Source organism: Brienomyrus brachyistius, chromosome 1 (genome assembly GCF_023856365.1).
Source record: "Brienomyrus brachyistius isolate T26 chromosome 1, BBRACH_0.4, whole genome shotgun sequence".
NCBI lineage: Eukaryota > Metazoa > Chordata > Actinopteri > Osteoglossiformes > Mormyridae > Brienomyrus > Brienomyrus brachyistius.
In genome coordinates, this window is record NC_064533.1 from 21,095,657 (window position 1) to 21,108,792 (window position 13,136).

The following is a 13,136-nucleotide window of genomic DNA, read 5'->3' on the forward strand; positions in this document are numbered from 1 at the left end:
ACTTACTTAAATGGTCAGTTTCATTTTCTGGAGGAAAATTAATTGTTTAGATTAATGGAATAATTGATAAAATTAATTCATAGAATAATAGTTGTAAGTGGCAGCTCTACACTGGCCTAATCTGTTATATATCTATATCTAAACCTGGACTTCTGCATTCTAGTAATTATGACAAAGCAGTTTCTACCACCAGTAACTGGACAGTTCTGACAATGACACACCAGGACACTCATGCTGTTTTTTTTTTTTTTTTTTTTAAATACCAATATTTATTTCATTAGTGCAACCACATATGTATAGCATGAGATGGTTTCCCATGTTATTACTAACAGTCTAATTCTCAGAAACGTCTATTGCAACCTCTAGTACCAGACAAGAAATTGTCTTAATAGATTTCAGTACTGGACTGAGGCACAGTGTTTAAAAATGGCACGAAATATGAAAAACGGGCCAGTAAGCCAACGCTGTACTTTTGTACAACTGACAAGCGCTTCGCTAAAATATTGAGGTGAAAGCGGCAGGAATGCTAGACATTGACTGCATGGAGTTTTTGATGGAGGCCCGTGGACTCTTCTTTCCACAAACACGCCAAAACTCCAAATAAGCAAAATTGTTCCTTTTAGCACATTAGGATGATTGTTTTAAAGGCTATGAATCTGTGTGTGCTGTCAAATGGGCGTGGCCAGCCATGAGGTCACGCCTCATCGTCAAGCTCATCTTCCTCGAACTCGCCCTGCTCATCTGCCGTGGCGTCCTGGTACTGTTGGTATTCGGAAACCAGGTCATTCATATTACTCTCAGCCTCGGTGAACTCCATCTCATCCATACCCTCACCGGTGTACCAGTGCAAGAAGGCCTTGCGGCGGAACATGGCGGTGAACTGCTCCGAGATCCTCCTGAAGAGCTCCTGGATGGCCGTGCTATTGCCAATGAAGGTGGCAGACATCTTGAGGCCACGAGGTGGGATGTCACAGACGGCGGTCTTCACGTTGTTGGGAATCCACTCCACGAAGTAGCTACTGTTCTTGTTCTGGACATTCAACATCTGCTCGTCCACCTCCTTCATGGACATACGACCGCGGAATATTGCTGCCACGGTGAGGTAGCGGCCGTGACGTGGGTCACAGGCCGCCATCATGTTCTTGGCATCAAACATCTGTTGGGTAAGCTCCGGCACAGTGAGGGCGCGGTACTGCTGGCTCCCCCTGCTGGTCAGAGGTGAGAAGCCCGGCATGAAGAAATGCAGACGGGGGAAGGGCACCATGTTGACGGCCAGCTTTCGGAGGTCAGCATTCAGCTGGCCTGGGAAGCGCAGGCAGGTGGTGACGCCGCTCATGGTGGCCGACACCAGGTGGTTGAGGTCCCCGTAGGTGGGTGTGGTCAGCTTCAGCGTGCGGAAGCAGATGTCATACAGCGCCTCGTTGTCGATGCTGTAGGTCTCGTCTGTGTTCTCCACCAGCTGGTGCACGGAGAGCGTGGCGTTGTAGGGCTCCACCACTGTGTCTGACACTTTGGGCGAGGGCATGACGCTGAAGGTGTTCATGATGCGGTCGGGGTACTCTTCACGGATCTTGCTGATCAGCAGGGTACCCATACCGGAGCCAGTACCCCCACCCAGGGAGTGTGTGAGCTGGAAACCCTGCAGACAGTCACAACTCTCCGCCTCCTTCCTCACCACGTCCAGCACTGAGTCCACTAGCTCCGCCCCCTCTGTGTAGTGCCCTTTAGCCCAATTATTACCTGCTCCACTCTGTCCTGGAATCATACACAGATGATCCCATCAAGCCCAAATACATGAAGGCAATTTATTTAGCACAGCAGGAGAATAAATAGTCAGTCTTTAATAACATGACCTAGAAACTCACTTTGTAAGGTGCAGTATATAGCTATATAAAGTTTTCTAATTAACTCAACTGGGGACAGAAGGCTCCGTTCTACTAGGCTGAAATTTGTGGTGCTAGCTGACTGGACAAAGCCTCTGTGTTGTCCTTCAGCCTACGCTTCGCAGGATCCTGCTAATAGAGAGGAGAGTCCTCAGAGAGTATGCTGCTTTGTTTACTACCCGATTACCGTCTCCCACTAACATTCACACACTGTGGTGCCTTTCCTACACTGGCATGTGTCCCCAATAAACCCTGTTTTGAAATCCACCCTGTCCTCTGTGAAGGTGCCACTTCTGCAGAGGGGCTTACCAAACACGAAGTTATCTGGTCGGAAAATGTGACCAAATGGACCGGATCTGACCGAGTCCATTGTCCCGGGTTCCAGGTCCACGAGGATGGCACGCGGGACAAATTTGTTGCCTGTGGGAGGAAGAGAGAGCCCATTGTGATGCACGTCTGCGAGCCTGCAGCACCTTCTGCGGGGGTCCTGTCAGCAATGCTGGGTGCTCTCCGATGCAGCAAGCTTAGCTGGCAGCATCCGAGAGCAGGGGGAGGTAAAATCTGCTGACTTCTCAAATCTGTTTCACTGAAAGCAGGGGTTTGTATGCCTTTCCAACCGTATTCCAGAGAGATCAAGGTCCCGAAGAATAGAATAAAGGAATTTAGAGTAAAAATGCATGTAAATAGGTGTGATATGTAAGGTAAAATGTGTTAACGCAGAGATGCAGATTTCTTCCATCTACATCACAATTACAGCTATTGATACCTTGTCTATTTATCCAACAGAGTGGATTTATCTTTAGTCAAGGTGGACTGAAATAAATTTAAAGGAATTAGACTAACATTGGATTAACAGACTAGGAGAAGAAAAAAATCAATCAATAGGCCTATTTAATTACTTGATTTGGAAGGAGCCTTTTGAGATTGATATTCCTTTATGTTTTTTTTTTCACTTAAGTGTTGTCTAGCTTTTGATGTCATCGTGAATCACTAAGGAATAGTTTGCGATGTTAAGACGTTTGTCAGCAGCATTTTACGGCTTTACCGATTGCTTCGTTGTAGTATACGTTTATTCTCTCCAGCTGCAGGTCGCTGTCTCCGTGGTAACTGCCTGTGGGGTCGATGCCGTGTTCATCACTGATCACTTCCCAGAACTGCAATACAGACCAGGACAAGGTCTGGTTAATGCACACATAAACGACACAGTGCGTCTCGTGAGGCATAAAAATAGATGAATGACATTTACTGACTGCAGTGACAATTTGGGAAAACGACACACAAGACCCCCCCCCCGCCCCGAAAATAAATGTCTGTCTTGCGGACCCACTTTCAGTGACCGCACCCATCTCGGAGCCACGCATCTCATCCACGTTTTTATGTTACTGGGAAAAACTAGAAAACACGAAAAATTGACCAGCCAAAACTTTAGAACATTTAATAGAACGTAAGCCCCGTGTCCTATTTCTAAGGCGGAATAGCTATTATTCATTATTAAGATTATTAATATGCCGTGAAAGGATATATTAGTGTATATCTGGCGTTTATGATTTATATCAATATAACATATTCATGCACTGATGAGCTTATCGTAATGCATTAGAAAACTTTCTAAACTAAATGATAAAAATACATACCTTGGCACCTATCTGGTTTCCACACTGACCAGCCTGAATATGTACAATTTCCCTCATGACTGCTCTCGCTGGTTTGTGCCCTGGTCACACGACGACCCGTTTCCACTGCACCTTTCGGGTACCCAAATGTCCAGCAAAGATGCGGTTGTGTTCAGCCGTGGGCAGTTATCATCCCTCGGCGGAACTGCGCATCCGGTAGATGATTGGTTGACCGCAGGGGGGGTGGCTGTCATCGCATCACCGGCAGCCTATCGCTATGCGGACAGTTCGATGCAGGTGTCGCTGTCGCATCTCTGAACGCTGGACCACTTTTGCGCTTCTCTAACTGCACCGGCATTTACACATGGATGCAGTAGTTGTAGATGAGGTTAGACTGAGTGGGTGAGTCCATTTGTATGAAATATCTTATATAATATATCTATTAAATCGTAAGTCTTATTTAATATATCTAATATCTTTTAAAGTATGTGTTAGGAAGGATTTGCACAGTACTTACTGGCTCACTGTTGTATAGTCTGGATCACCTTTTCCGATAGTACCCCGGCTCCGGTTTGTGCTGTTTATGCCTCCACCCACAAGGGGCACACTTTTTAATGTTTGAATTTAACTATGACATTAAAGGTATGACACTTTCTTAAAATCTGCTGTTTGCAAAATAAACCCATACACACAGATGCCGAATAATGGTATTGCTTATATTCTGTGATACAAAAATGTAGAAATTTGGCATATAATAGTTTAATAAACTTTAGACTACGCAAGTAGTTAGGAATGCCATATACAGGAAGTGACGTCGACAAAGCCGTTCAAGCGTGTTCCATGTGTTCTTAAACATCCGGGTTTGTGACTCTGATACTTTCGAATTTGTGATGGACGCGTTGGATACTGATGCGATCTCGGTGCACGACTTCTCGGAGAAGATTTTAGAGCAAGTTGTTCATTTCCATGTGATGAAAATGAAAGGCGGGTTCTTCCTCTGGATTGGCGCTACCCCCAACCTGTCAAACTTGGCTGTTTCAATGAGCAGTAAATACGTAAGTTTTAATCATTGTTATATTTGAAACGGTTACACCAACGCGCAGCTGATACTATTTAGTAATCGCGTACGAAGGGATTTATTTCAGCCAGTTGATTCCATCGAGTTAACATCTCTAAGTGATGAGTGTAGTAGTTGCATTTATAACCCAAGACATTAACATATTTAATAGTTAACATGTATAATATTTCTCAAATGACTCAAAATCTCTCTGGCCACTTTGCAGGACTTGCCTTGTTTCTGTTAAATCTAACACAAATTGATACTGTATTGGCTGCAAAAGCAGGTCCCACACCATACTAATAAATTATTGTGGTCTAAAACCAGGTGTTTCAGTTTCTTTGTCCAACCCTTATATAGTGAGAGTGATCTACATATGGCTGTGTGTATTTCTATTCATACATATGTAATGCATGTGTCTCTGTGTGTATTTATATACATACAGGTCTATGCGTGGTGGTGTATATAATCTATGCATGAATGCATGTATTTAGATATAAATATCGACGGACACGTGCCTGAATGTATGTATCGACACACATTCATATGTGTGTAGACATGCAAAAACGATTCTGCTTGTTCACGGGTCACAAAGCATCACTGATATGTGCCCTCATTCTTGTTTTCTCATCCAGGATTCAGTGCCATTGTCAACATTACTGCTAGGAGACCCGTCAGATACAGCACCAAATGCACTGGCACAGAGACTTGGTAGGTATCAGTAAACTGCTCAAGGGTATGTTTCCTAAAAGCTTTGTAATGCTGAGTATTTCGTTATCTAGCACTTAAGTCATTAATTAGCGAATGTTTCTTGAATTCCTTGGTAACTAAAATAGTTTGTAATCTTAGTTGTAAATGAATGGGTGCTCTGACATGTTGTTTTTTGTTTGAACTTTTGCCTGCTGTCCTGTCACGGACACAGAGATTGATCACAAAACTACACTGCCGCACTTTTGGACATTTGGATGATATAGTAAGAGGTCAATGCTGCAATATAAAACTATAAATTCAACTATAAATTAGCGCAAAAGGGGCTCATTGTTGTAACACCTGTATGTCCTTTGAGTACCTCATTGTGCATCTTTCAAAACTCAAGGTCGTTCTCTATTGAAAGTCAAATTCAATTCATAAAATTGTTTGAAAACAGGTTGCAGAATCACAGTTTGAAATTCAATGTAAAGAAGTAGAATAAAAATAGGATTTCACATAAATTCATATGCATAGTGTAGATGCAGCTGTAACAATACAGCGTAATATTTACTCGGCATGTTAACATAAATGGCATACATTGAGTCCCAACCTTCCTGCAATCAGGAAAATCCCATGGAAATGGAATGTCTACGGAAAAGGACTTAGGGCTGACAAACCAAATGCATATTTTTAGGGAATTCTAAAACAATTGCACAATTCTTGTCTTACAATCATACAAATATAAACTTTACTCACTAGCACATATATAAAAAATGAATCCCACCTACAACTGTCAAAAAGGGTTATTAGCACCAGGTGTAAATGTGCAGGTGATATACAACCAGCAAGGACATTTTACGGACATTGTCACTAAGTGGCCTGGGAGGACACATGATGTTTATATCTGGTCCAGCTTTGGAGGGTGTCAGATGGCAAAGGACGGTGTGTTTGCTGGTGTCTGGTTATTGGGAGACAGCAGGTATCCTCTTAGCGAATACCTGCTGACTCCAGTGTTGAATCCCCAAGCCGTGGCTGAGGAGAGGTGTAACACTGCAGACCAAAAACACACACTGCTGTAGAGTGTGCTCTGGGAATGTGGAAGATGTGATTCGGGTGCCTGCACAAGTCCTTGGGAGCTCTAGTCCTTGGGTCCTTTCATCTGGCCTTTTTCTTTGTTTCTGTTCCAGCTAAGAAAACCAAAAAGCAAGTGTTTGTCAGCTACAGTCTTCCATCCACAGACTCCAGTCTTACGCTGCTAGTGGAAAACAGAATAAAGAAAGAAATGGAACAGTTTCCTGACAAATTTTAGTTTTTTTTTTTTTTTGTGCGTGTAGTAAAATAAATTTTAAATGTGACCCATCTTTCCTACTCTGTCTGTCACTGTTTGCATCATCACTGATTGACTCTATTTTCAGCCCAAGGTTCTGATGTTGTAGGGGGCAGCATGGTGGTGCAGTGGTTAGCATTGTTGCTTCACACCTCTGGGACCCGGGTTCGAGTCTCCGCCTGGGTAATATGTGTGTGGAGTTTGCATTTCTCCCCATGTCGTCGTGGGGTTTCCTCCGGGTACTCCGGTTTCCCCCCACAGTCCAGGCTGAGGCTAATTGGAGTTGCTAAATTGCCCATAGGTGTGCACATGTGAGTGAATGGTGTGTGAGTGTGCCCTGCGATGGGCTGGCCCCCCATCCTGGGTTGTTCCCTGCCTCGTGCCCATTGCTCCCGGGATAGGCTCCGTACCCCCCGCGACCCAGTAGGATAAGCGGTTTGGAAAATGGATGGATGGATGGTTCTGATGTTGTAGCCTTGGTTGATCCCCTTGTGATTTATGCCCAAAGAATCCTGGGTCGCGGGGGGGGGGGTGACTCTAGGGTAAAAAATTGGGTTTCTAGTATGTTTTCTGGATCAGTACTCAGATTAGCTAGAGAAAAAAAACTTTTTTCAAAAAAAAAAAAAAAAAGCCCAATGAATATCATCAATAAATAAACAGGTTTATTACAACATTCATGGCTTACATACACATGTGCCTCCATATTTAAAAAAAAGTGGTTTACATTCACTTATTTGCTTGGTAATCCCTCACCATATTCCATTTACAAAAAAGTTACATGTATAAATGTCATAGAAAAATAACATTCTTAACATATGTCATAATATGCATCAAAATACTAAAAATATACACATTGCCACTATTGCGTATTACAGTACTTATAAACCATACAGTAATACATTCATAAAATGTGACAATACTCAACATTTCTAATACCAGATCCATATATTGACATATGTCAAAAATACATATTTTTGTGTGTATTCATACATATTTTTTTTCCAGGATACCAGGGAATGGCTCTGTAGTCAGTGTACAACAAAACACTGCTTCAAGTTTCAAAGTTCACAATTGCTTTCTGCAGTTACTAGTCAAAAACTGTCCACTGGTCCTTTCTTGGATATTAAGAGACAAAGGGCACATTTGCTGTTTTTCTTATTAAAGTTACTTTAGTGGTTTTTGAACATTTTGTCACCCAAACCCCACATACGAAGGCATTTTAGAACCATTTTAGAACATTGTGCTTTGTAAACACACCTGAACAGACGTGATGATCTACGTCGCTTGTGCAAGTGCTAAGGTCAGGGGCGTATATAGACGGGGGGGTGCAGGGGCACGAGCCACGGCTGAAAGCTGCCAAGCCCCCAGAGTCCCCCTCCCCTCCGTCATTCACCAATTCAAAACATACTTTTGCCTAATGATAATGATGGCCCGTCTGTATGAAGTATATGCCTGTTATGCTCACTACTTCAAGAAAATAGTATAATCATCCCTGGCTAAGGTGGGATAAAATGAGACTGGGGCATAATGTGCACACACGCGTGTGCATTCGCACACGCAGACACACACACACACACACGCAAAAAACATGACTGGGATTTACCAAGACCCAAAAAAACTGTATAAACAGTCCAGTCTGTACAGTACATTTTTTTTGCATTTTTGTAAACAAGTTTAAAAACTGTTAACTGATATTACAACATTAAAAATAGTGAAATGGTCTTTGCTCAGTTGACGTATGCAAGGCTGCTACACAGCTTGTGGCTTTGAGATCTCGTGAACGAGATGCACGCGTACTCCAAGGATTCCGCTGTAGCATGACGAATAACAGTGGTTTTCAGGCTTAGTTTGTACGCAAACAACAACAAAATTACCTTCATTCACCACATCTGAGTTGAGGTCTCCATCACACCGCTAAATGCCTTCAAAAACAAAAAAAAATCGAGATTTTTGAACTCGTGGTTAGTAACACGGCACGACACACAAAGTCTATCTAGAATAGTACATCTGCACAAAAAATCTTGGCAACTTCTGATTGTTTCTTAATTCAGTGCAAAAATTCAGGGAATGTTAAAAAAAAAAGTGTCACATGGTAACACTGGTTTGCTCCACAAGGTGCACGATTTTTCCATAAAACTTGCAGAACGCAGCTGTTTAATGTCATCCATCGCAAAACCCTCACAAAGCTTTTTTCAGGTTCTTTTGATCTAGTTTGGTGTGATCTGCTGAATACTTGAGCCAGAAAGATTTCCAAAATTACAACTAAAAACAGTATCTACATTGCAAAACAACGTTTCAAGGTTGTAGATTATCCTTCACATCATCACATCACGTTTGTCTTCGGTCGCTTCATATGACAAGGTTTTCTAGCATCAACATGAGTGTCTTATAGGTGGGAAACAATTCCTTTCGACATCTAGGAGAGAAAACTGCTTCCCTGCACGGATCATGAAAACATCACTATCCGTAAAAGCTCACCAAATTTACCCTGCTCCTCAGCGACCTGCCTTGTTTTGCGTCAATACAGTCCATTAATAAATAAGTCTGGTACCCTTGTGTCCGTTTCAAGCAGTGTGGATGAGAGGTAGGACAAAACAGGAGAATTACATGTTAGCTCTGTCCTGAATAGTGGCACCAAGAGAGTATAAGAGCCTAAAAATGCATCGTTAGGATTTTACTTCATATAACCCACAGATAAATACTCAGCAGGATTAGCCTCTAACACATCTATTCTGGCGACATCCTGACTACTTATACTTATTCACACATAAGGAACAAACCCTGACGCTTGACTTTAGTCTCCTGGTTCCTCCTAACATCCATTGCACAAGGATCTCAGAAAACAGCGATAAGTTTTGAGCAAATACAACAACTAGTGGTATTCGGTTTTAAGATTGGGGGGGGGGGGGGGGGGGGAAGGTGCTTCACATTGTAGGAGAAAAAAATTGGCCTGGTGTGCATCAGTATGGGAGTGCTGCAGCCATATCAGGCTATAAAGGTCACTGGATCTTGTCTCTGATTAATGTCCCTTGGTTCAAGATTATCGCAGCCTATCAGAGGTTGTCACCTCAGTCTATCAACGTGGGCTGCAAGGTGCAATTGGACGGCTGGAGGCAAGACCCGCCCCCACGCCAGGCAGGGGCCTCAGTGCAGAACATGCATGCTCATGGCAGCTTCACCCCATTGGTGGCTGCGCTTCCTTCGCATGCGCTGGCTTCTGAGGTGATGGCCTGGCGGACAGGCGTGTCATGGACACGCGAGTAGTCTCTGGTCTCGCCACGGGTGAGCAGGAGGTGCTGCTCGCCCAGCCGCTTGGGCGGCAGCAGTGGTTGCCGGGCGTAGCTCTCCCCGTCTGCCAGGCTCTCGGGCAGCGGCTGGTGGCGCGTCTCCGGCAGCAGCAGGATGCAGATGATGCAGATGAGGGTGCAGCAGGCGAAGATGACATGGTGCAGAAAGTAGCCCTTCTGGTTATGCAGCTCCATGATGGGCGCTGTCAGCATGCCAAAGCCAGCGCTGGCCAGAACAAGACCGAGACCGCCGCCCCTGTGGACAGAAAAAGAAAAAAAGTAGAAAGTAGGGCTGGGCAATTAATCGAAAAACCTGTAACTGACATAATCTTGCCCATGTCGGTTACTTCGTTTTTTTGTTCTGGTAATACTTGGAAAAAAAAGTCAATAATTTTCGTAGTGTATTTTCATGGACTGTCATTTTAACAACATACTACCGCACGGGACTCCGCCCTGTCCAGTCAGCGGCGTGGACGCAACATGGAGGAGAAATGACTGTGCAGCTCGAGCAGCTTGTACCAACAAAAAATACCATATCGGTTTGTTTGGACACAGTGCGGCTTTTAGTGAAGACGACACCGAACAAAAGAGGTCAAATGTAAATGCTGCAGAAAAAGAGTTTCAGCTACCAAAGGTAATACCATCAATCAGTTTCAACACTACCAATATTTAAGTTAAAATACAGCGTAAAGCGCTTATAGTGATTACAGTCATAGTGATGTATACTGCACAGTCAACTTATAAACATATATGGATCAAAAATCTGGGACAGAATCATTCCTGTTCAAAAACTGTTTAAATAATTCGCTTATTTAAAGTAGTTCACAGTGTTCATTTTGGGTCTTTTTATACATAACACCTGGAAAAAAAAATGAAATTACACTAATATATATTCTTTTTACTTGCCTACTTTTCCTTGCGGTAACCCGTCTACTTCTGGCTAGCTACCTAATACTGCAAGGACAGAAAACATGCCGGGAAAAATAATTTTCTCTCAATGGCAAATGCAGACTCATCATTTTTGATAAACTGACAAAAACAAGCCATCTAGATGCAGCAAAACTACAACAAGCTATAATTTATGTACAGTACTGTGCTGTATTATATTTGAATTATACACAGTTCTGTAATTTGAAAAGCATTTAAAACGGTTGCACTGTATTTTGAAATCGTCAATATAATTCAGTATATAGTGAATTATACTGATATATATATATAACTTCCGTTTTACTACTTTATATTCATGTAATAAATATACAAATGTCAATTAAATGGTAATCTGCCAGAGACATAAAGAAAAAAGAAAAAAATTCTAAATGTTATAATGATCATCCGCTTATAGTGATCTGTTTCACCAAGAGAGACGTGATCACTATAAGTGGATTCCATTGTAATTTATGTTGTATGCAAGAAATGCAAACTATTTATTTTCTACTTTTTCTTTGGGAACTTTTTACAATAAAACTAATCTCATAAACTTTCATAAGATGTTTTCATTTCAAGCAATTTGTGCTTTGATTTCAGTTGTTTGAAATATTCAATAAATAATTATGAATGGTTCACTTGTGTGTTTCCTTCAATTATTTTAAAATCATGAAGATGCACAGTCTTTCATTAGAAAAAATATCCCAGCTTTAACAGTTGAGCATATTTACAGTACAAACCTTGTCAGTGAAGAGGGCAAAAAAACAAAACAAAAAATCTTTTGATAATTGAAATCAATGTAAAATGCTCAATTAGTCGTGATATTGATTTGAGGTCATATCGCCCAGCCCTACAGTTACCCCATACAGATGTCCACACACTGCCCCGATATCTATACAAATATCAAGATTCCACAATGTTACCCATAATTATTTATATATGTCTTTAACAAATTAAATGCTGAAAGGGAAAAAACACATTTTCCCCTCTGTATTTACCCTGTCCAAATCAAATGAAGTGAACCCATATGAACAACAAAAAGCAACAGAGAAGGTACTCAAACATAATTTGTGATTTTCAGGACAATGTGTCTACAGCTCTGAGACTGTATATTATAATGTGTATCTTAGAGATTGAATGATGCGTGTACATATTAAAATGTGAATCCTGGAATACCTACAAGTCAGTATCAAAATGATATATGTACTGCTTTACAGCAGCCTTACTCACAATCAGGGGGGTTGGAAAGGCATGGATACCCTGGCAGATTCAAGAGGCCCAGCACTTTGTAGGGGTTCCAAAATGCAATGTCAGCGGCCTGACTGGCAGAATCCACCGAGGGGACCTGGCCCCGCTAGGGGTCTGAAGGAGACATTTTGCCAGAATATCTGTCTATGTCCCTGCTCACAATATTCAAAGCCTTCTATGAAAAACATTTTACCCAAGGAAGGACCGTTGTTCAACAACCTATGTCATACTGATTTGACCACTAGGTGGAGCCAAATCTCAAACACTGCTTTCGGCTTAGCACATCCCAAACGCCACTAACGTTGTAGGTGCTGCCAAAATCCGCTTATATTAGTCAGAACAGGTCTATGACACAGAAACCACAGCCGGCTCCTCTCATCATGAGTCCTGCTATCGGTGTCGCCCACCATCTGCATTTCTGAAACGCTCCCTGGAAAGGACACCAGTCGAGCTGCAGCTAACTCCATTATGGCACAATAACGGAAAATACGTTGTTTTGCAGCATCAAGATCCTAGACCAAACGCACAAAACCCAGCACCACTAAACCCACAGCCAAATGTTAAACAATAACCTGCCTAAACCCCATAAAATAAGGTAGTTCTTATTAAGTTCCACATATTTTAAGTCCGGTCTGGCAGCTGAACCACTACAAATGATTTGCCTGTCCTCTGGTGCCCCCACCTGTGCTGTGGGCACAGGAGGAATAACAGCTCTCACCTGATGACTGTGGGGGTGATCTCGGCACAGAAGAAGATGCTGAGGTTGCTGACTGCATGCGAGGAGAACATGCCGATGATGGAGAAGGCCACGGAGAACTTTTTATTCAGCGTGTCCCTCAGCTCTGTGAGTGGGAGGGGAGCAGAGGGAATTTCTGAAATATGTCTATCACATCTCAAGGGTTTATTATTCTGTGTGTGTGTGTGGGGGGGGGGTAGGGGGTTAACTACTAGGAAGTCGATGAGACTGGGTCACTGAATTGCACTGATCATTACGTTACCTATATCATGCCGCAGGCTGTATTTCCCAATTACTGCATTTCCCAGTACGTCCAGGAGGGGGCAGAATGGAAACAAGCATATTAATGTACCAGTATGTTAATAAAAGGA

The 13,136-nt window shown here is 42.6% G+C and overlaps 3 protein-coding genes across 4 annotated transcripts in view; 1 reads left to right on the top strand and 2 right to left on the bottom strand.

Moving 5' to 3' along the window:
* Positions 1-246: 246 nt before the first annotated feature.
* Positions 247-3,736, bottom strand: LOC125738327 (tubulin beta-2A chain). Its single transcript, XM_049007186.1, has 4 exons — positions 3,518-3,736; positions 2,929-3,037; positions 2,193-2,303; positions 247-1,755 (listed from the first exon to the last, which is right to left on the bottom strand). Exons 1-4 carry the CDS (start codon positions 3,572-3,574, stop codon positions 695-697), a joined length of 1,338 nt encoding a protein of 445 aa, XP_048863143.1. The 5' UTR covers positions 3,575-3,736; the 3' UTR covers positions 247-694.
* Positions 3,737-4,321: 585 nt separating this feature from the next.
* psmg4 (proteasome (prosome, macropain) assembly chaperone 4) lies at positions 4,322-6,566 on the top strand. Its single transcript, XM_049007214.1, has 3 exons — positions 4,322-4,551; positions 5,189-5,264; positions 6,431-6,566. The coding sequence occupies exons 1-3, from the start codon at positions 4,387-4,389 to the stop codon at positions 6,550-6,552; spliced, it is 363 nt and encodes a 120-aa protein (XP_048863171.1). The 5' UTR covers positions 4,322-4,386; the 3' UTR covers positions 6,553-6,566.
* A 644-nt stretch (positions 6,567-7,210) lies between these two features.
* The window catches only part of LOC125738315 (solute carrier family 22 member 23), a 34,104-nt gene continuing 28,178 nt past the window's right edge, over positions 7,211-13,136 (bottom strand). For both annotated transcript variants that reach the window (XM_049007174.1, XM_049007164.1), the window contains exons 8-10: positions 13,028-13,060; positions 12,748-12,871; positions 7,211-10,113 (exon numbers count right to left, since the gene is read on the bottom strand). In XM_049007174.1, coding sequence (XP_048863131.1) covers positions 9,735-10,113; positions 12,748-12,871; positions 13,028-13,060 — 536 coding nt within the window. In that variant the 3' untranslated portion in view covers positions 7,211-9,734. The remainder of the gene's footprint in view (positions 10,114-12,747; positions 12,872-13,027; positions 13,061-13,136) is intronic.